At 44.9% G+C, this 23,526-nt stretch overlaps 1 protein-coding gene across 1 annotated transcript in view; it reads right to left on the reverse strand.

Moving 5' to 3' along the window:
* VPS4B (vacuolar protein sorting 4 homolog B) overlaps window positions 1-23,526 on the reverse strand; it is a 582,532-nt gene that overhangs the window by 495,007 nt on the left and 63,999 nt on the right. The window contains exon 2 of the mRNA XM_069613692.1: window positions 4,833-4,944. Coding sequence (XP_069469793.1) covers window positions 4,833-4,944 — 112 coding nt within the window. The remainder of the gene's footprint in view (window positions 1-4,832; window positions 4,945-23,526) is intronic.

Raw genomic sequence — 23,526 nt, forward strand, 5'->3', positions numbered from 1 at the left:
CGAACGAAGAGGATTTGTTCAACCTGTGTAAGATTTTTACTAAATGATCAAATCAGAAAAATGCATAATTTAATGAAGCAATATGCCAAACAGACATGCCGCGTGTAGACAAGTGTTTCCAAACACTGATTTCTGAAGTCTTTGTTTCATTGTGTTTGAATTTTATGGTTATAAATTATGGTATAAAAATGAAATTGCTGTCAACAGTATTTGTAATATGTTTTGGATCCCACCTTTTCGGACTACAAATCTAGAAATTGTAATCACCCAATGAAGATGGGGGATGCATAGTCAATAGGAGTAACTATGAGGTAGCCCAATGAAAGAATGTGGCCAATCAGATAATTATGTCATACGGTTGGAATTATGGAGACTTTAAAACTGCGAGTACAGGGGAGTGAGATTCGGACACTGGGAAAGACCACCACCAGGGTGGATTAAAGAGGAGATCAACTGAAGGACAACAGAATGGAATGTTACTGTTCCATGGGATAACTCCTGTTCATAAAGGTGACCTGCAGAAGGGGAACCCGATGATGACAGACCCCTGGGAACACATGACAATTTCTCCTGGCTTCATGCCTATAGAATTGTGAGTACTTCCACCAAATTAAGTGATATATGCTCCTAACTATTTTCCTGCAAAGTCCTGAAAAATGGGTGGTTTGGGTAGGTGTTATCACCTTGATTATTTAATTGGGAAATAAACAGTGCAAACCCACTGCATGTAAAATTAAGTGAGATGTTAACTCAATCCAACTTAAAATACCTTTCCGAGTTGTGTGCACAATAATACAGATAGCACTTCTGTGCATTCAGCGAGCCACTCTTTAAAAATCATAATCTCAGGAAATTGAACACAAAGCGCTGATCTCGTATAAACGGACAATGCACAGTGGTTGGAAGCGTGTCATACCATGGCCTAATGAGGATCAGCTTGATAATATATGTTCGGTGAAGGATGTAGGCATTTTAACTAAAACGAGAGCAAGTTTAAAAGTAAATCATTTATATTCCCATAAATTGTGCAAATGTTTATGTTTATTTATTTATATAGCAGCGTATTGGCCCGTGAGCACAGGAGTGCTTACAAGAATAACACCAACAACAGACAAAGAGACTTAGTAGCAACATAACAAAAATATATAGACAAACATAGAATAAAATACAGATGAGCCTTCACTGCAAATCAATGTCTGCCCAAAATAAAAAAGGATGCAATCGTCCATGTGCAAGATAACGTAACTAAAAGCCATGACAGATACAGTCATCCATGCGCAAAATAAACTAAAAGCCAGGACAGATACAAATGTAGGCGGCTACTCTCTGTAGTTATAACCTCCAATACAGGGCCTCGTATAGTGGAATTTAAAACCAACTTCAAATCAGATGCCACATTAATGAAGTTATTACCGTAAACTAAAAACAGTGGAACGTTACTACGACAACAGCTGACCAGTATGCAATCTCTATTCACATGTGAGCACCATTGGTCAATCTTAATTCTCAGTAGGACCTAAAAGTCCAAAGTGCTTATGACCGCTGGACCAATCCTTTCCCCGAGCCAGGCCCTAACCTCGTTCCCGAGGGATTCCTTGGGTTCAAACCCTACTGATGTCGGAACATTGCAAATAATATAATTTATCTTGTATAAAACCCAATCTCTTAGGGACTTCTACTTGATAAGCGACATCTTTGTTTTGGAAATTCATTGACTCATAATGGGCCTAATTTTAGTCTTGCTGTCATAACAGTGAGCACCCAATAACAAGGTCAATCGTGGGTCCTCATCTGCAGTGTGGAGCCCAACTGTAAATGATTGAGCTTGCCCTTCAAATGTGCTTCTGATTATCATTTTCCACTTTTAAGAGATTAACTATATTAACGGCATCCAGCTCAGTCCGACAAGTGTTATCCTTCGCATCTGTACAGTGCTTAATTAGGTCCAGTATTTGGACTTCAGTATTAGGTGTACATGCCAATTCACCACAATACAACTGAAAGGTTTGGTAGCTCTTATCCATTTCGGCATTCAAATACAAGTCAGATTGACATGAATTTATTTATTTTAAACAGGGAGTACATAGTGTGCAGATTATCTAAAATATCTAGCCACATAATCATGAAAGTTTCTGCATTTCTGAAAATCAGCAATTATTCTATGCTTAACTATATGCCACATGGGTTCAATATTATTGATTTTTTTATTATTTGGCCCCACTGGATCAATCGCTGATTGTGAAGGGGATTTCAGGAAGGTTTCCGCTTCTTGTACCCCACAAGACTGTAGGGACATGGCAGGGATGGGGCCAGATAATCCAGGCTACCAGTCTGTAAATCAACATCTCCATTCTGTGCGTAACTATGGTCCCCTTGTTTAGCTTGGTCCCCTTTCATAATGTCCTCATCATTAAAGGAGCATGTTCTTCTCTCCTGGAGTTGCCTTATTCTACGTGCAATAAAGGCCAACACCTCAGTTAGCCGATTCCTATTGGAGGTCTCCTCCACGTCAACAGTCTTAAATCCAGGCATATCCTATAAACGTGCCCGGCCTGTTTTAGCACCATAAAAGACCAGCCTCTGGGCTCCTCGGACTATCAGCCACTGAGATATCCCCAAAAACCTCCTCTGCGAAGATGAGCACAAATAAGCACAAAAAATAACCAAGCGATGTAGACAAGGGCAAAACGCCCAATGACACAATGACACTCTGGGGTATGGGTGAAAAACGAGCGCTGGGCAGAGCGAACTACCATGCGCAAGAGTCATGGGCTCAGCTCAGTGAAGCACACTCCACTTCCAGTGTCTCTACCTGCAAATTTAACTTACAAGCAACCCCTCATTCTGAAATTGTGAACTGAGATTCATATGCGAGTTGAACAGGGAGGGGAATTTACGTTTCTCAGGTTGGGTGAGGCAAAATAGTCTGTGGATTCCAAATTGAAAACAATACTTCCTGCAGAGCCAAGTTAAAAGAAGCATATGTAAATTACAGACACATTAGTAGCCCATATTACCACATTTACATGAGAAGTAGGAAACCTGAAACAGTTATTTGATTCTAGCATGAATTGATGCCATTCTGAAATTGTCCTCGATTAACTTGTAAATGTGATTTTGTATATGTAATTTGGATCGGTTTTAATGAAGCCAAGGATTTTGAGATACTGAAGGACAAGGCGTTGGAAATATAATAAATGGCCAGTGTTATTTAGAAGATGAATATAGAATTAATCATGGGAATGGATGCCTGTGTGTGTGTGCGCGCGCGCGAGGGAAATAGTGGGATTCATACAAACAGGTCATTTTCGTTTTTTGCAGACCAGCTGTCAATCGTTGTAGCATTGGGGTGACTTGCCCTGCATAAAGCTGAAGACCACCTTTGCTTTGATTTCACCTTTAATTTCTTTATATAAATAAATTCTTGTATCTTGTATCTTCTTCAAAAGGTATCTTACAATGGGAGATCTAGGGAGATCACTGCTTGATTGCTTCCGAGTCCGAGCAGCTGTGGCCAGAGATCTGCATAAGAATTTTACCTGGGAGTATTTTACTTCCTTTTTTGGTAATTTAGGAGAAATAGAATTTATACGGGCCAAAACCACCAATTCTTCGCGTCTGCAACCCCTTTCCTCCAGCATTTCTTCAAATCCAACTGCGTCCCTTTATTAGTCATCTCGCTCGGAGTGGGGGATCACAGATCGTGTTTTGCTCAGGATTGAGTCACCAGAGACCTCTTAAGTGCTGCTGCGGTTTACTAAAGAAAAAGTCTTGCCATTATCACTAGTTCTGAACTTGACTCAGAGCAACAATGATAAACTAATTGTTATTCCCCTAAACCATCCGCTGAGGACATTAAAGTACCCCTGCACCATCTATGTATAGTATGGAAAATAGTCAAATATATATAAAATATCTGTGCTGACATACTGCAAGGGGCCATTAATCCCTGCGACTCGCAGAACGGCATCCTTCAGGAGCTTGGTTGCTGGGAGAGACCACAAACTGAGTTCTTATATATGGCACCACCATTTCTTCACTCAACTATGAATACATCTGAAAGGCCTCTGGCTTCAAGGTCTCCTTTATCCACTTTGAGCAGCAGCTCTATACAGGCTGTGTCATTCTCGAATTAATACCCCTTCTACTCAATTCTTCAATTGAGTAACTGCGCTCTCCAGCTCGCTCAGCCTTCTTGTCGCTCCTAACAAAAACATTGGGCGGGCCCTCGAATGACATTAACAACAATACAATAGGTATATGCAGTCTGTGGACTGTTCATGATGTCAAGGTTATAAATAGGGGGCACTTTCTAAAAGCAGTTTATCTTGGTTTTCCTTACTTGAATTTAAAATGCAAATGTAACAAGTGACAAAATGAAAACTGACAATACAAACCTCCCCTTTAAATATTTAAAACAGTTCCTTGAAAAATAACCCCTTTACCAGAACAGTTTGACAATACTTGTGGTGGGTTTGGGGAAAGCATGAAAGGGGCCATCACTCAAAAGAACGTATGCCCTTCTGTTAATGGGCAGAACCAGAAGTTTTGCAGGTTTTCCAATAAGGAGGACATCATTGGTCAGTGCACCTCTAGCATTTGGACAAACACTGCAGCAAGTGGAGCTTTTACAGCACACCAACACAAATCTTGCAGGACACCGATATAAAAAAGACATAAGAAGGAGTTTGAGGCACGATATGTTTGTCCAGCTCTCTAAAGAACTGTTCAATAAAAATTAAGAGGTTGCTAGTATATTCAGAAAACAGTTGGATGCAAGACCAAGATAGGTACAACAAAAAAGCTACTAGGATGGCGGCAATATTGCTTACATTTGACCACATGTAGAAAATACTGCACAGCATGTTGGTACAGTCGAAGGGCTTCTTCATAGTTTTTTGCCTTATCTTCTTGTGCTGCCTTGTTAGCAAGGTCTATCGCTTTCTGCAGAGTTGAAAATAAACATAGAAAAACGTACTTAGCAATGTAACCACAAATATTTACTGGTTTTCTTTCAATAAAATGTTGCCGTGCTACATTAAGATAAAGCTAAATAGTTCTTAAGTTTAGTGAACATGGAGTACCTTAAGAAAACTCTGCAATAATAAAATGTATTGCAAAAACAAAGTCGGAACGATCAGATATACAAATCTATAAAGGACAAATGGTGAACAATGCAGGCTTTTGAATTCTGCGGACAGGTTTATTTATTTGTTGCATTGGTGTAGTGCCCAAACCCAAGGGTATCACAACGCTTGTACCAAGTTGGTGAGACAGAAAATGAAAAGAATTGCCATAAAGTCAGCGATCAGAAGGAACACTCATATTTAATTTAAAGCAACCGGTAGGAAGGTTCGTTTTTGATGGTGATGGGGAATGAGTTCAATAAGGAGGTGCAGTGACAGCGAAGCTAGAACCGGCAGCTTGCTAATTTTTTTTATCTGGGCATGAGGAGATCAAGGTCAGCTGAGGAGCATAATGGTCGAGACTTGAGAGGCTATCTTTTTGGAAATACGGTGGTTAAGGTAGGTAGGTAGGTGCAGTGTTATAAATGCATCAGTGCGTGATAAGAAGGGATTTTGAAGTCGATGTGCACTTTGATGCGAGCATCACGTCTAGCCTGTGAGATGTGATCTGAGCGTTTGAGTCCCAATGCTGCGCTGAAGAATTGTATTACACCAATGCACATGCTCTCATATAAAGCCTTTGTGAGAGTCCATATTATAATTCCTTAGCCCTACATGCAAGACAATCTACAAAAATAATCTAAAGACTTGAAAAGCACAAGGCTTTCTTTGGCTTCTGAAGACACTAGACTTACCGCATGAAGGCAAAATTCAACGTGCATTACTACGCTTAAACAAGCATTGGCAAACAAAAGGGATAGCATTTGCCAAGTCAACTAAATTATACTATCTGGGTATGTTGGCAGTGGTTAGTTAACACCTTTAAAAAGAGCCAGTGATCGTTTTAAACTTGCCTTCAGTGCAAATAACAGATTCAAGGACGCACATATTGCTTGAAAAAAATCAAGTGGCTGGAGGAATGCACGAGTAAGACTTTTTATTACAGTAGGAGCTAATTTTCAGCTGTCATTAAGCCATTACCATTCAGAAGATTATTTTGAAACAATGGCAGCTCCATAAAGCACATAGCTTCATGTTATTGTGTGATAGAGCTAGCTCACAGATCACAGGAGGTGGTGTTTTAGGCAGTTAGTGGGAGGAAATGAACATGGGGATTTCCATGTGCATGGTAGGTCAATGGGTGGTTCAAAAGCCAAGCCACACCCGCATTCTCACATCCAATTTCCCTCATACAGGCACTGCCATGTCAATAGTTTGGCGTTATAGGTGGCACCAAAGCAACATCTAATAGTCAAAACTAAAGGTAGACCAGGAGTGTTGACCTGATTGCCCCTTAGGGCATGTTTCCCTACCCGCCCCCCTCGTCCCCTAGGTAGGGCTGTGTGGGGTGGGCACAGAATCGCAAGTCTTGAGTTATGATGAGAGGCGCCCTCAGGGTTTGGCCTATTGCTTTTGACAGTTCCCCGAGTTCTGCAACCCTCGTCATACTTAACAAAAATACAGCCAGAAAATATTGTGAAGTTTGTTGCGACTCAAAGAGACCTTATTATGAAGCATTACTCCAAAAATATGAAGCTGACACTTGAAGGTAGCAAGTCAATATATTTACTATCACTTCTGTTCTCTACCAGCTGTGATCATCATTATGCCTGCTATAATGATAGCAATAATAACATAGCATTCTATCATATACATGGAAAGCGTTATTGCATAAGCTAAAACATAATTGGCGTCAAACAAAGATTAAGTACAATTCATCAGTTTTAATCATGGGGTTCATGTTATGTTGTCTGAGCTATGCTATGGTATGATCAGGAGTGAAGTTACATAATAAAGCACGCCTTCAGTCCAACATATGCAAAAAAGTTCAACCAACACACTTAAAATTCACGATTTTCAGGCCTTGCTGTTCTGCATGCAAAGTGACTACGGGGGCCTGCTGCTCTGACCTGCCATCGAATGCTCTTCCCAGCCCCCCGCGATCACGTGGTCTGCTTGCGGCTGCCTACTGCAGAATTCTTCTTCTTTAGCCTTAGTCGGTTGTGCCTTTTATATTAACACAGTGACTTCGTTTACATGTACTATGTGCGTCATTTCCTTGGCCTGGACAGAACGTCTACAGTCTGGCCCTGCTCTTGAGCTTAGCTTTGCATTGCACACATGATTTACCTATGTGAAAACTCAAGTGGCGGGCACTGTCTTTGCTTCTTGATCATTTCTATTAGAATGCATGGGCTTCCGCTTGACGACCATGCAAGGCGCGTTCTTTTCTGGCCCATTTCTAATGCCATTATAAGGGATGTATTTTCTGATGGGGTTTAGGCACTGCAATTGCTTTTGAGACTTTAACCGCATATCATGCTTCCTGTTCAAAGGTGCTTATCAGTGCAGAAGCATCTCTTTGCTCTGCTACGAGCTCATCTACAACAGGAAGCTGTTACTTGTGGTTGGCTTTTTTCTGTTGGAACAGGGGAAAATGTTCACCTTTAGCTGACCCTAACGGCACGTGTTTGAGTCTACAGTTAGTGTCTGCTTTTGTTCTTTGGAAGCCAAGCTCGCATTGTATGTGAATGCATGCTATTTGCCAACGGACATCCATAGCTTATTACTATGACGGTGTCAGCACCATGTGTATTTTCAAGGCATTAAACCGTTGAAGACAAGAGGCTGCTATTCTGTGGTTAGGAAGAGGAATCTATCATGTCTTGTTAATCGCTTTTGCTAAAGCCATGGAACAAGCTATGCGCTTGCTTTTTGCTGAACCCGCAAGCGTTGTTCATCAATGACAATATATTGTCTACAGTAAATGTCTAACTTTGTCTTCTCACACTAGCCCTTGTGAAATCGTGTACTTTATATTCTGTGGCATAGCTGTCTTAGCTCGTTCTTAACATTTGTAAATCATGACATACCCCCCTCAAGGCAGTTTGACATAGATCAAAGTACTGTAGCTCTGAAGTCATGAATACGCTTACTGGGAGGTATAATTACATAGAGATTGCCTATATTAGTGGCACAAGGAAACATCATGTATACACCATATTTCAGCACAACGCTGTTGCATGCAAGAAGTAAACTAAGCCGCTTGATATATTTGCAGAGCGCCCATGAGCCTGTAATGTGTGCTATACACGAAAATAAAACATCAACAGCTGCATCAAATCTAGAAAGGGTTAGCACTACTTGCTAAGATTAGCATGAATGAATACATATATCCAACATTGAGGTATTCAGCAGGAGTACTTTATATTGTTACTGGATCTAGCTAATCATGCATGTAGTCACAAGGAGGTATTTAGGTTGATTGCAAAATCATTACAGGCGATGGCTTCAAAATACGCTACAGTATCTTTTGAGAATCCATTAGTAATTAGCACCCAACAGAGCTTGCGTCCTGGTTTTTTGATCCAATGTGCCGTCAAGCTTGTGATCTTGAGCACATTTTCACATGCATAACCAGTTAGTCTTAATCAGTGTCCTTGGAAATAAATGTGTGAGTGTCTGTCACTCACAGCGATCAGCACGTGGCGGTCATCCAGTTCATATGTTTGCTTTGCATTCATACTTGCATCTTGAGGTAGAATGTGATAATTCTTCAGTTCAGTGCTGTCTGACTGAGCAAATTGCTTACATGACCTGAGTAGAATGTCGGGTTCTGAACACTGAATTAAAAGCCAGTCTCTTTCTGAGGTAGGTTAAGAAGCATTGCAGAGAAGAGAACAGAATGCTCACGTCATCGCTCTGCACTGTTTTAAGCATTTATCCCTTCTGACATGTATTCTTGGAACCAGAGGAATCCGTCATTTGCATCGCTTGCTTCCCCAGCTGCCTTGTGGTCTGGGTTTGAGAGCATGCATCGATCATTCTGTGGCTTACTTGGGTCCGGCTGTGATGCAGAGGGACCAGGTGCTTCCTTGGTAATGCCGTTGGGAGTGCTGGATGCATTGGGCAATAATCGCTTTCGTCCTCTGCACAATTTCTCTTGCTCTGGCATGACCCCATTATCAGGCGCAGTGTCAGAGGGACTCTCAATAAACACACAATAGAATACTTGTGGGAAGTACCTCTGAATCCCACAAATGTCTATGCACAGCCAATGTCCTGGAGATTCTATTGCGCCACAGTGGCAGTCTAGAAGGCGATGCTGCAACTCCCACGTTCTTTAAAAGCAATGATTCTTGGTGACAGACTCGGCACTTATCACTGGCTGATATAGTAGCTTTCCTCCTGGTTAATGACAAAATAAAATGCTTTTGAAACAGTGAACACTGCTCATATCCCATACGTCTGCAGAGCTCTGTTCTGTAGCGGCGACGGGTTGTTTCCAGGACAGTAATTCTGTGGCTTGTCATAATTTTCAGTGTCTACAGCAAAATATGAGAAAAGGGTCCAGGTATTATCACCAGCCAACTGTACCAAGCACTCAACGAAGTCAATGTTCTAATGACTTTGTCCAAAGCAATAAGCCCTTTATGTAGGAGACTCAAAGCTACATTAGTGATTGCTAGGTGGATCCAAAATGAACTCACAGCATTTCACTTGTGTGCCTACGGTGTTCAGAGTTGGTATTCCTATTGGGACATGACAGCAAGATTGGTTGAAATGCACCAAATATGAACCATTTTTCAATCTATGTGCTTTACAGTAGAATGAGACAATTAGTGCAATATGCAGTGTGGATTTCGAGTTACTGTCACAGGAATTCACTCGCTCAGCATGTTCACACATTATTCTAGTAGAACCTTTGCAATCACGTAATGAGTACAGTGTCAGGTCAGGCATAGCTGATGAGACATGCATGTGAATATGGTACCACATAATCTTCTATGATCCACGTATCATTCACCCAATGTACATTACCCCAAGAGTGCAATTCTTGACATATGATAGAGGGTGCCGTTTGAATGGGAATGTCTAGTACCCTGTGCACTATCCAATTTGTGGAGCCTGACGTCCAAGCAGATGCTGCCGCTACACTCTTTGCTAACACACTAAGCAATAAGAAAGTGGAGCTGGACATTGCCTGGCGTGTTGCCACTTTGGACAAGTTAAGTGCCAGTATTTGTTCAGGCCATGAAATCACATTCCAATCTGGGACTCCTCTGCTGAGAGTGTCCAGACAATCAGTTACTACAGAAATACTCACCGAGGCCTCTTGGTCTTTTCTAATGATAGATAAGTCATTTTGAATCAAACCCACAACTTCTATTATGGCATCTCTTAGCGCATAGACGCCTTGTTTTAGCGCTTGATCATTAGCATCTGAAACATGAAATCCTCGCTGTACTGCCTCACTTTCAGTTTGCAGGATTCGCTTTATTGCTTGTGACCAAGTGTACGTTTTTCCTGTTATGGATGCTTGTCCCACCTCACAAGGTACACCAGGGTCTGAGGTGGTGGAGGTAGCTGCTCTCCCGACACGCCTACTTTGGGTGCACCTCAGACTAGCAGCTGACTGCATGATAGCTGTCCAATTCTCTTCTTTTATGAGGTTATCTAAAGATTATATCACCTCACTCAGGTGATATTGTGAAAGCATTCCTTGGCACAGCTTACCCATTGATATAGCTTGTGACAGGGAGGTCTTATGGGAGTTCCAAGCCCTATATGGGCCCACACTGAGTCCTGCTTTTCTTTAATTGCATTAATTTGCTTGAACGGCCCATAACACGGGTCCCCCTGATGCATAAGTAATATGCTTGGTGCCATCGCATTCTTTTGCTTCTCTATAGGACGCACTCCAGAACTCACCTTCTGTTTCTCCCATTCAGGGTAGAAACTCAGGTCCCTATTGCTGCAAGTGGTCTGGAACTGCGTATGATTTAAGAAATACATTAAATGTGGGAACCTACAAGCCATATCTAACGTGTGAATCCCTTTAATTTGCCATATCTGTTGACCCCAAGTAGATCATAGTGGGACAGTACCCTGCCATGTTTGTTCAGTCATGTTTGCAAAGTATTATCGGTCAAAGATGACTGAATCTGCAACATACATATTTTGTGCATCATGTGGCTCAGGAGGGAATTTGTACCGATTTGCAAATATGTAATCCCCTGCTTGATATGGTCTCGGTGAAATATATGGGAACTGTGCTTTGAATTCAGGACTATCAGTTTGGAAAGACATTGCATCGTGTTCCCAGAATGTGTATTTAGGCCACAGAAATGGCTCACGTTTGACAAGTAAAAAGGCATTGTAATATTGCACATAACACACATGGGGCCCCATTTCATGGAGGTCCTCCACATCATCAAACACATCAAATAATGCATTTTGTGCAAATGTCTGTAGCCTAGTTCTTAACAGTTCTCTGTATGTTCTAGACACTAGATTACTGGGTGCAAACAGTCTGGATTCCGCAATCACAGAAAAGGTGTGGACTTGTAGCTGTGGTTCTGGGCCATTATATGTTTTGTATGATGGCATCCACAAGTGACCCATAGTTAGAGGAAACATCTGTATTGAGATGGGAGTTCCTGGCTCTGGGAGCTCTCTTTTCTCCAACATGTGTGAAGAACTTAAAGGCTTTAGAACAACTTCTTTGCTTACAGGTGGAGTGGAAACCTTGCTCAGAAAATGCCCATAAATCAGTGAGATGAAGAATAAAATGAGGCTGAACCACAGTAGGAAGAAATACACTGCCATCAATTTATAACACCGTTTTAGGAAGTCTGTCCAAAAGAATTCTTTGATCAGTTTAGCAACTTGGAAGGTTTTCTGTTTCCAAATTGGCAGACTTGCAGTACTTTCCTGAATTGTGGACGTGTAATCAAGATTGGCATATTCTTCCACATCATCATTTGCCGGATCTCCATTTCTTTCTCTTCCATGGGCTCCTCACTTGGAAGAGGGAGGTTCTGTGGAAACATCGCAGAAACCATCTGGCACAGGTTTTAGGTGGTCCACAGAAACTTGGCTAGTACCTCTCTTAGGTGGCATTGCGGGTAGGATGGCAGTTCTGGAAACTTTCACTCGGATTACTTGCACTGCTGGTCTGTAAGACGGGCCAAATGGAGTCTTGTCATGGATATTTTCCAGGACCCAATCTCCTGCTTTGAGTGTGTTCTCAGGACTGGCCTCAGCAGCTTTCATCTGGAGGGATTCCCTCAGCAGCATTGTCGCCAGCAGTTGCTCACTCCTGGGTATGGGGCTGGGAAGAGCATGCAGGTCAGGCATATACATCTTTCTCCCAAACAAGAGTTCAAATGGGGTCTTACCGTGGTCTAGCCAGTCCCCTCCTGCCCCCCCAATGACAGAATGCTTTTAGTGAAGGCCATTTTTACAGGCTGGTTTGCCCTCTCCACAATTCCGTTCGATTTCAGCGAGAAAGGGTGCGAGAAATGCATCTCTGTTCCCCATGCCTCTAATGCCTTTTTCATGGCCCGCCCCGAAAAAAGCAGGACCACTGTCAGCATGGAACGTTTGCGTTGCTGTCATGGCTACTACAGTCCTAAGTGCCTGTATGACTGATTTGCAGTCTGGTTACTTTTGAGGAATCATCCAGGTAAACCTAGTGCAAGATTCTACTATTGCTAGAATGTACTTGTATTTGTTTACTGCTGGCAGTGGGCCTATATGATCCATACATTGGATCTCAAAGGGCGAGGCTGCCTTTCTCAAAGGAACCTCCTTAGGTTTTTTGCTGTGGTCCACAGTGGTCTGTAAACATGTGCCACAGTTTGCAATATATATTTTCACCCGCTGTCGAAGCCCTGGCCACCAGAAGCGATCAAGGCGTAGCTGTGCAGTTGCACTCACCCGAAATGGGTAAATGCAAGTCCAGCGTGTGTGGCTGCAATCAGCTTTTCCATGTCTGCTCCATTTGGTATTAATCTTTGAATAGGATCCCCTTTTTTCATAGGGATTGTGACTATTGCTCCATTATCTTCAATGTCATACATATAATTACTGGGGAAACCTTTTGGCCTAGGTACAATACCTAAACAAGCCTCTTATGTCCTCATCCAATGCAGTTGCTGAGCGAGTTATGGCTGCTATTGTTTTTCTCACTGTGTGCTCTTTGGCATATCTGCCAATGCATTCCCAGTGCTATGAATGTGCTCTTTGGTATGTGCTCTTGTGTGCATTACCCATAGTAAAGGGCAAGTCTGTTTAAGATCCCAAACCTGCTTCCAGAGCGGCCTGGAAGCAATAGTTTTATGCCATATGTTTTTGAAGTCATTTTGCATCCACCAATGTAAGTCAGTGTTATAAGCCCTGACAATGTAATCTGAATCTGAGACTACTAGAGAGGGCTTCCCTGAATCTGCTTGGCGCAATGCAAGTAGTAACCCATGCAATTCAGCAGTCTGGGAAGCTCTAAGGTGCTTGGTTGCAATATCAGTATGTATAAACTCTTCTTCATGTGTGAAGTATCCTATGACCGCTGCGCAAGCGGCAGCGTACTTAGACCTTGTCCCCACTGCTGGGATAGCTGACCCATCTGAGTAAATCACCTGGAGAAAAAAAATCAAACAATGGTATGTCAGGCCGTGAGATGTCTGGCTCTGTGTCCATTGTCCAACAATCCACTCGGTCTTTGCAGTTCTGCCTTATAATGGTACTTTACATCTGGAGCATGTTGAGATGCTGACCATTGAATCCATCTAGTGTGTAATACTTTTGCATTTGGGACGCTAGCTTTTGTGGCAGCTTCTAGTTGAGCTAAAGGTGCGTTTATGTGTATGGTTCTATTGCTACCAGAGGTCTCTCTTTCTGAATAATCATCTGAAATGAAACCAGAATTTTCTCCTCAGGTGTAAATTTTAACTCAGTTGTGGAATATACATGTGACTTATATGCAATTAGTTTAGTCTCCCCTAGATTGCACAATGTGTATGTCAAAGCATTGTCTCCCAGCACAAGGTTTATCTCCAAGTATTTATCTGTATTCCTGTCCTGCAAAGGACCATTGTGAGTCATTAATGAATATATCTGGTGCAGAATACGAGTGTGTTCTGGCAGCCAGTGAGCTGCCTTGAAATCTGGTTTTATCAAAGCATACAATGGTTTCACTAGCTCAGCAAAATTAGAAACATACGATCTGCCAAAATTCAACAGCCCTAGAATGGCCTGTAACTGCGTAAGCGTAGTGGGTGGTCTTATATTGGCACACTTCAAGAAAATCTGCAGAGAACCCTCTGCCCTCATCCAAAAGAGTGAATCCCAGAAAGGTAAACTCACGATGAGCTATTCTTGATTTTTTTAAAATTAATCGGGTATCCTTTTGCAGCCAGCGCGTTAATGATTCTGTCTCTTGCAAGTGTTCACCGAGATTCTCATGGGTGATGTAAATATCATCTACATACTGCCAACAATTAGGAATGTCTGCAAGTAAGCTCTGTATTCTGCTTGAGAATGTGCTAGGTGAATTTTTATACCCCTGCATTATTCTAGTGAACTGGAAATGAGTTCCCTTAAACGTGAATGCAGTGTATTTCTGGCTTTCTAAACTTAAAGGTTGTGTGAAATACCCATTGCCTAGATCAAGGTTTGTTTTATATTTGCATCTGTGCAAGTTGGCTAGCAATCCAGAACTATGTTGGTTCTGGACGGCCTCCGTCTTACAATATGCATTCAAAATTCTAATATCTACAATAAAACGGTAGGTACCATCAGGTTTTAAAACTGGGCTTAGTTTTGGGGACGATGCGATGAGTGCGTGGACACTGCATTCTGTGAAACTTGTAGTGCTGCCGTGTGTTTTTTCTCAACTTTCACTTCCTTCCCCTCAGCCTTAGAACGGTCTGGTGTTCGTGCCTCTTGGGAAGGAGATGGGCTCTCATCAATGCCGTACTTCTGGGGACTTTTCATGCGTTTCCCGTTTCTAAAATCATAGTCAGTAGGTCTAAAATGGGACTGGCCCAAGATCTTACCCCAGGACCGTCTACCCCTGTGGTTACCTTGCCACTGCGGGCTCTGCCTAGCTCCTGCAGATTTCTCATTTTTATGGGCATGCTCTGGATATACATTTTTTTTTTAAACAATTTTTTTTATTACATATTCAACAAACAAAACCAATACAAACCAAACACGCAGTGCAGTTATCAGCAGTACAATTGTTCACATTGTTCATTGCATAATTCCGGTCACTGCTCCCCTTATCCCACCCCCCCTTGCGAGCCTATTTGTTCCACGCAATCTGTATCTGCCATGTGTGGTGGGGTCTCATTTTCCGTGGATTCTGTCAGATCTTGTATCGTTCCAAACAATTCAGCTATCAATGATTTCCATGCCATCAGGGTTCCTGCCTCTTCCTCTCCCCCTATGTTACTTGCCTCTTGCCCTACCATAGTCTCCGCCTTCGCCCACTTCTGCAACTCTTTCCACCACACCTCCACCCGTGGTCTATGACATGTCTTCCATCCCATGGCAATCCTTTTTGCGAGCATATATGCTAGATCTTTCAATTTATTGACATGCTTAAACTTCTGTGATCTGGGGAACCCTCCCAGCAAGCAGGCCCAGGCTGAATCTATAATGAACGTGACCCCTCTCTCCGCTAGTTTCCACGCCACTTCACTCCAAAAGCGCTCAATCACCGGGCATGACCAGAACATGTGTACCATGTCAGCCTGTTTGTCGCATTTGGGACATGTTTGTCGTCCGGCATTTTCAAACCTCGATATCCTCAGAGGTGTCATGTATGCCCTGTGCGTAATATATAGTTGCATCTGTTTTAGTCTTGCGTTCCTTGACATCTTCTTATGGTACCCCAGGGCACGTTCCCACATCCCACCTTCTATCGGGGCTCCCACTTCCACTTCACAGTCTAGTCTCAATTGTGTTAATTCTTTCCCGACTTTAGACATCATAATCTCGTACAATCTAGAGATCTCATGCCCTCCCTCCGTTATATCATATATCGTATCTGTTACGCTCACCTGGCTCCCACAGGGGCGTCGGTCGGACCCGGACAGCTGCGGTCTCCACCCACGTGATGCGTAGTGCAGCGATGACTGACTGGATCTGCCCTCCTAATCTTGTCTGCTTAACTCGTAGAAATATTCTCCTTATATTCTTGTAAAATTAGATATCCATCTTGCGTGGATTTGCAGGGGCGCATCGATTCCAGTTACTTCACTGGTTTGAAGGCTCGGGAGAGTTCCAGAGAGTATTGACTCTGAGGTTCCTGGTGAGGAGCAGTAAGTATTAAGTTCATAGAGTTCAATATGTCCGATGTTCACTCTTGTCCCCCCCCCCTTCCTTTCTTGTCTTGCAGCTGGCTCGTGAAAAGATGCTCTTGTGGCAGCTGGTGGCGCTCAGGTAAGAGTCTGTATTACCCGGCGCTGTCCGGTAAATGTTGCATGTGGAAAACGTGTTGTTTTGTCTTACTTTACAGATGCGGCACGTGAAAATATGGAGAGTCACAAAAGGATGCCTCCGGTGGTAAATCAGGTAAGTCTATGGTGTTAAAAATTATATTTGTTGGTTCCCTCGGCTCACCTTGTGGTTTTCTTTTGTCTCCTAGGTGCCGAAGTTCGGCGGAGAAATGATGCAGGCAGCGCCAACCCGAAGGATGCTGTGAAAACTGGTGAGTATGGCGCGGCGCTGCAGCTGGAGGTGCGGCGCGTGCAGAAATGATGTTCTTTACAGGTCCGGAGACGAGATGGATCCGGAATCAGGTGTGGAATAGAAATAAAAGTTTGTTTTCTAACCTTGTCCCTTTCTTTCCTCTTTGTTTTAGGAGCTCTGGATTCGAGGCGAGCATGGCAGAAGACTGGATGCAGGCTGCAGGCACGGTGAGCGTTACGCTGCTGGATGCAGAATAACGCAAAGCTTGTGTTGCTGGTCGGGCGTGGTTTAAATAGCCTCAAAAGTAGTCCAAGGTAAGAAGTCCCTAGAACCACACCCAAGTAAAAAATAGTCCCTTTCAGGCTTCATGTTGGATTGGAGTCATTTGCAGCATGGTCTGCCTGAGGTAACCAGGCTGCTGAGGTTTTACTAAATGTCTATATGCCTGCTCCCGGGGCTGATGGGCTTGGTCCGGATGCCTGGGGGTAGGTATCATGACAGTATCTATGATAGCGTCTGGTTCTTCTTCTAGTACTGTTTCAGGCCATGTTTTCTTAATTATCTGCCCCATTCTATGATATGTGTTATACTGGCCCACGTGTAACCCCATCTCCTCTCCCAGCTCTTTAAAATGTATAATAGTCCCCTCCCGCCAGACATCTCCCATCGTTACCAACCCCACCGATTCCCAGTGGTTCCAGATTGTCATCCGTAGCTGCACATCTCCCCCTGCCAATGCCACCAACGGTATCTGCGGGGAGCATGGAACTGGGTTTTCCAACCTCTGGCATGCCCGACTCCACATCTTCCACCGAAGCATCATCATCTTAGGTCGCCCTTTCATTTCTGTCTTGGGCAGCCAGATCATCTCTTTTAAACAGAATGGGGCACAATCTTGTCTAAACAACCTGAACTCAGGGGTCGCTTCATCTGAGAGCCACTTAGCGATATACTGCAGTTGGCTCGCTACGTAATAGACCTCATAATTAGGCAGTTTTATTCCCCCCCTTTTCATAAAAGTTCTGTAGCTTCCATAGTGCCACCCTATTCCTGGTGCCATGCCACAGGAAATCCCTGCACAAGCCGCGCAGTTTAGTGAAAAACTTCATAGGTATCAGGTACGGTATGTTCCCAAAATAATGCAGGAGCCTGGGTAAGACCACCATCTTGAGCTTTGCCCCTTGTCCCATCATCGCTAGAGGCAACTTCACCCAGAATTTCATACACTTCTCAATTTTCTCTATGGCTACCTCGGTATTGCACCTGTGTTCTTCTTCCACCATGTGGTACACATCTATCCCAAGGTACTGAAAAGTACTAACAGCCCAAGCAGTTTGCAGCACCGGCAACCATTTAACAGGGATTCCCTTAGAACTACCTAGCGGGAAAATACTAGATTTCTGAGGATTCACCGCTATGCCAGACAGCCCCTCATATCTTTCCATGACCTCCAGGATGTACTGGAGGTTCTCCTCCGGGTGCCTCAGGTACAACAGCAAATCATCCGCATACAAGGAGATCAGGTGTCGCTCCTCTCCCACCTCGATGCCTATATTATAATACTGTTGTCTGAGGTATATCGCCAAAGGCTCTAAAGCTAATATGTACAGCATAGGGGACCATAGGCACCCCCGTCTGGTGCCTCTGCCTAGTTGCCACCTTTCGGATATCACTGATCCTGTCTTGACTCTGGCCAACGGTTCACTATATAGCATCTTTGCCCATCTCATGTATCCAGGCCCCATACCATAGCCCGCCAAGGCTGCCAGCAGCCATGGCCACTTGACAGAATCAAAGGCCTTCACAGCGTCAAGGACACAATTGCCATTTCGCTCTCATCCCTGCTCCCCCATTCAACAACCCGATGGAGTCGTCTATGATTACAAGTGATGTTCCTATTCGGGACATAGCCCATCTGGTCCGGGTGTATTAGTTTGCCAATGATTCTCTGCAATCTGCTTGCCAAGACAGCCGTCAATATCTTGCTGTCCTGGTTCAGCATTGACAATGGTCTATAGGAGCCACAGCTATGCCCAGGCTTGTTATGTTTGGGAAGCGGTATTATGATTGCTTCTCTGAGTGACTCTGGAAGCCGTCCCATCTCAAACGCTTCATTTAACATATCCAACAATGGGGGGAGCACTTCTGCTTTGTACACTTTATAAAATTCACTTGGAAACCCGTCTGCCCCAGGGGTCTTACTAGTAGGTAGCTGCCTCACCACTTCTTCTAACTCCTCTAAAGTAATCGGTGCATCCAGTTCATCTCTTTCTTCAGCACTTATTGTAGGCAGACCTATATCTTCTAGTGTTTCTTTTATTTCTTCATAACTACTTCCCTCCTCATCCCCGTATAGTTCTCTGTAGTATTCTGCAAACTCCTGATTAACTCCCTCCTGGGTGTCAGCTATACTGCCATCTTCTCTCGTTATTGTCCTAATGGTGGATCTGGGGATCTCACACTTGTATAACCATGCCAAAAGCCTTCCAGTTTTATCTCCTCCCGCATGCGGTCTCTCTATATATATTTTTTATAGTTAAGGTTACACAGTCTGTCCCAATGCTCCGCACATGTCTGCTGCAGTTTAAGTATCAGCTCCATGTCTCTTGTGTCATCTCTCCCCCTCAGTGCCTTTTCCAATTCCCTTTCTGTTTCATGTAGATCGGCTAGAATTACGCCTTGCAGGCCTTTAGATTTTGCTATGGCTACGCCCCGCATCACCACCTTGAAAGCTTCCCATAGCGTGCTCGCCGAGTCCACACTACCCGTATTCACCTCAAAGTAGTTTATAATCTCCTCTCTTATGTCTTCCCTAAAAAAGGGATCTTTAAGCGCCCCCGTCCGGAGGCACCATGTCGGAGTCCTTGCTCTCGGGGGGCAATATTGCCAGCCAATAACCAGGGGCGAGTGGTCTGAAAGGACCCTCGCCTTATATTCTGCCTGCATCGTCCCCATCATTATTTCTTACGTGGCAAAGACATAGTCCCGCCTCGTATGCAACTGCTGCGGGGCGGAGTAGTGCGAGTACTGCCTTTCTTGGGGGTGTCTCATTCTCCACACATCCGCCAGACCAAAATTGTCCAGCAGTGTCTGCAGCGTTTTAGCCGCTGGGGTGGGTCTATCAATCTTCTGATCCAATCTGTCCACCCTAGGGTTTAGTACACAGTTAAAATCCCCACCCCAGATAACCGCACTCCCCATACACATGCTAAGATTAGTAGTCAGGGTTCTGAAATATGCTGCCGTATTCTGATTGGGGGCGTATGTGTTTACAATACTCATCTCCCTATTCTCCACCAGTCCCCTCAATATGACCAACCTCCCATCTGCTTTCGCAGTTTCCTGCAACAAGTGAAATGGGACATGCAGCGCCACCCAGATGAGCACTCCTCTGGCATAGGCAGAGTATGTCGAGCCCGCCAAAATCCCTTTCCATTTTTTCACAACCGTTCCTAACTTTTCCTGTGTCAGGTGAGTCTCCTGCAGCAGTGCAATATCTATCTTTTGTCTGCGCAGGTACAACATAACCTTGTTCCTCTTTAGATAACTATTGAGCCCCCTGACATTCCATGTAATTATTTTAAGGTCCCCCATGGCTTAGAGTCCCCATTCCCCACCCCCCAAGCCACTCTCCCCCCATCGGTGCAGTCCAGTTTCCATCCCCATTTCAATCTATATAGGCTTGTTCCCCAGTTCAAACTTCCCTTAACTACAAACACCCCAAACACCCCTCCCCCTCTCCCTCCCGCCACTCTTCCCTTCCCCAACTTGACCCCCAACCGCCCCTCCCCTCCCCCCAACAGTTGCCAAGCTCCATCCCTGGATCTCAGGCACCCCCGCGTCTAGCAGTTTCTGACAATAGTCTGTACTTGAAGCTCAGCAGGGTGAGGTAGCCCTAGTGGCTATCCTGCTACTTCTACTACTACTTGGGGGTAAGGTGCCTGTGTTCTGCCGCTCCCATTTGCCACAATTCAGCCACATACTAGTATCCAATTTACTTATGTAATCAAAGCTCTATATTGCAGTCCAATGTACCTCAATGAAATCAAGGATATCCTAACCTGGCTTCTGCACCACCCATCCCTGCTCATCAATTAATGTTTTTATCAAGTCTCTATAGGATACCTCACAGTACGATATACCGGTATGCATGAATTGTCTTTGTCACTTATCTTGATCTCCTTGGGCCCGTTCAGCATCTTGTTCCGGGCAGCCCTGTAGGTCCAGCCAAGCAGCAGCCTCCTCTGGGGTATCAAAGAAGAACATTCGACTCTTGTGTAACACTTTCAATCTTGCAGGGTACAGAAGCATATATTTGATGCCAGCTGTGCGCAGCCTTCTCTTCACCGCTACATAGCTATACCTCTGCCTCTGGACCAGCATTGTATAATCAGGATAAGCTGTGATGGTAGCCGAGGCTCTATCTATCGTTCCCCCTTTCCTGAAATACTCCAAAATCTTCTCACGATCTTTATAATTCAAAATCTTGGCAATTATTGCGCGGGGAGGAGCTCCGGGCTTCGGTTTCCTCGTGAGGGCTCGATGTGCTTGCTCCACTCTGAATCCTTGTGAGAGTTTGTCAGCTCCTATTTCCTGCAGGATCATATTCTCCACATAGTCTGTAGGATCCTGGCTATCATCTCCTTCCGGCAGACCAACCACTCGAATGTTGTTCCTTCTCGCTCTCCCTTCTGCCTCTTCCGCACGGTTCTCCAGGTTAACCACTTGCTGTTTCAGTATGTGGACTTCCTTTGCATTGTCGGTGCTGGTGGTCGTGTTCGTTTGACCGCACTTTCCAAGCTGCTCGTTCTGTCTGCCAGCGCCCTGACATCTTGTCGCAGCAAGTTGACATCTATCCCCACCGCGTCGATCTTAGCCTCCAAGGAAGTCCTTAAGTCCGCCATTGCTATCCCCCAAGAATCTTAGTTCCATTATGGCTGCCAATATCTGGTGGTTTTCAGTCCCAGAGGAGCTTCCCGTGGACCCACTTGCACCCGCCAGCGTCGGCGCAGCTGGAGACTGCTGTGTCTTGGCAAACGCCTCCATCGTAGGTTGCTTGCTCTTGCCTTTGATCACTCTCCCAGTCATCTTGTAATCCAAGGCAAGTGTCCCACACCGCTCCGTCCGCGGCATAGCAATTCTGTTGCTCTATTTCGCTGTGTTGTCTGCGTGTTACTACTGGTTCTGGTTTTTATTGCGGGTGCTCATATGGATTCCTGCGCGCTAAGCAATGCGCTCGAGTGGGTTGTGTCCTCCCACGTTCCAGTTGAACCATCCACTGCACAGCACAATTCCGTACTTTGTGCTATCCAGCATCCACTCTCGAGGCACAGCCCTTGTAGTTTGCGGACTATCTGCCTCCCCCCGGCATCTCGGGGCTCGTGTGGCGCGGAAGCCACGCAGTCGTGCCCCAGACGGTGCAGGAAGGCCCCCTCTCTTCCTCTGCTTCCCACACTTTCATCCAGCGAGCACAGTGGCGCAATCCACCTATATCAGGCGCTCCACTGGGCACCTCTCATGTCCAGTGGCTGCTGTAGATAATGTCCGACCCCAGACTCCAGGTCCCCACCGTGTCTATGGCAAGGATAATTTCCCTTTATGGTCAGCAGCGCCTCGTTCCATGTGTCTCACTTTCAGCTTGCTTGTCATGAGGGTCAGGCAATGCCGGTCCCACTTTCCATTCAGTCCAAATTCTGCTGATTATTAAAAAGGTAGCAAGCCCCTGCACCTCACTCTCACGGGCGCGGGTGCCTTCACTGTGTAATGGTGGCACTTCGTCTCGGGACGCCTTTCATCCGCCGTGCATATTAGACAAAGGAAATGTCATTCGAGGAGCCGCGCAGTTCCTTCATTTCTGGTATTCCGGTGCTCAGAGACTCAATGGACTCTGCGAGTCCCGGCACCGTAGTCCTGCACACGCGGGTATCTTATATGTGTTATGAAGCGCCCGACGCCCACACACGAGACCTCTGCTTCTGCCACTCAAAACGCTGGGCAGCTGTTCGCCGCCCAGGCAATCGGATGCACCTCCGCTCCCACTGCGCAGCACCCACACATGCAATTTGTAAGCCCTCGCGGGCGGCAGGAAGCCGATCGCACAACAATCCATGCTGTTGGGGGGGGGGGGGCATGCACTCTTCAGTCACCGCCCCCCCCCCCGTCATCTCCGTGTACGGCCACCATGGCCACAGCCTGGGCCAACCCGCACCTTCAGTCTTCTCACGGCAGTGCGACCTCGTATCAAGTCGCCGCTCCCCGTTCCATCGGCAGGGGTTCCAATCGAACTCCAGGAAACACTGTATTCTCATACACACCGCACTTCAGTGTATTTTGTTGAACCTGGATTCGCGGCCGCTCACCTATTTTTTTTTTAAACACTTTTTATTGGCATTTGGGTAAATTTTCATTTCAAAACTGCATTTAGTGAAGGTACTTGTTAGCCATATAGAATGAGAAAATAACAGGTAACAAAAAAAAAAAAACAAAAAAAAAAGTGCACAGTCTCTTTGTGTGGGTGTCCTTGTTCAGCTCGTATTCCGGAGGAAAGGAGTGTGAAGGCAGAGTTCCAGGGCTTACGAATGATCGAGGTTCAGGTTCTGGGTGGTTCCATACTTGCTTAATGTTAGGGTTGGCAGATACCTCAGGGGGGCTTGTAGTCTGCGGAGAAGGATATGTCGCGGTGGAGGGCCTTCCACGCTTCAAGGGTGTTGTTTACGTCGGCTGTTCCAGTGTTAGCTCCATCTTGCCAGGCTCTGGTCTCGGCTGTGGTCCAACGCTCCAGTTCTCTGAGCCAGTGTTCGTATCTCGGGCCTGATTTTGACTTCCAAGCCATAGCTATGGTTCTTTTGGCTAGGATGCAGGAAACGTCCATTAGCTTAACCACGTGTTTGATCTTGCTCAGTCTGGGGTATGCTCCAAGCAG

Source organism: Ambystoma mexicanum, chromosome 5p, assembly GCF_040938575.1.
Source record: "Ambystoma mexicanum isolate Mex_15411 chromosome 5p, UKY_AmexF1_1, whole genome shotgun sequence".
Taxonomy (NCBI): Eukaryota; Metazoa; Chordata; class Amphibia; order Caudata; family Ambystomatidae; genus Ambystoma; species Ambystoma mexicanum.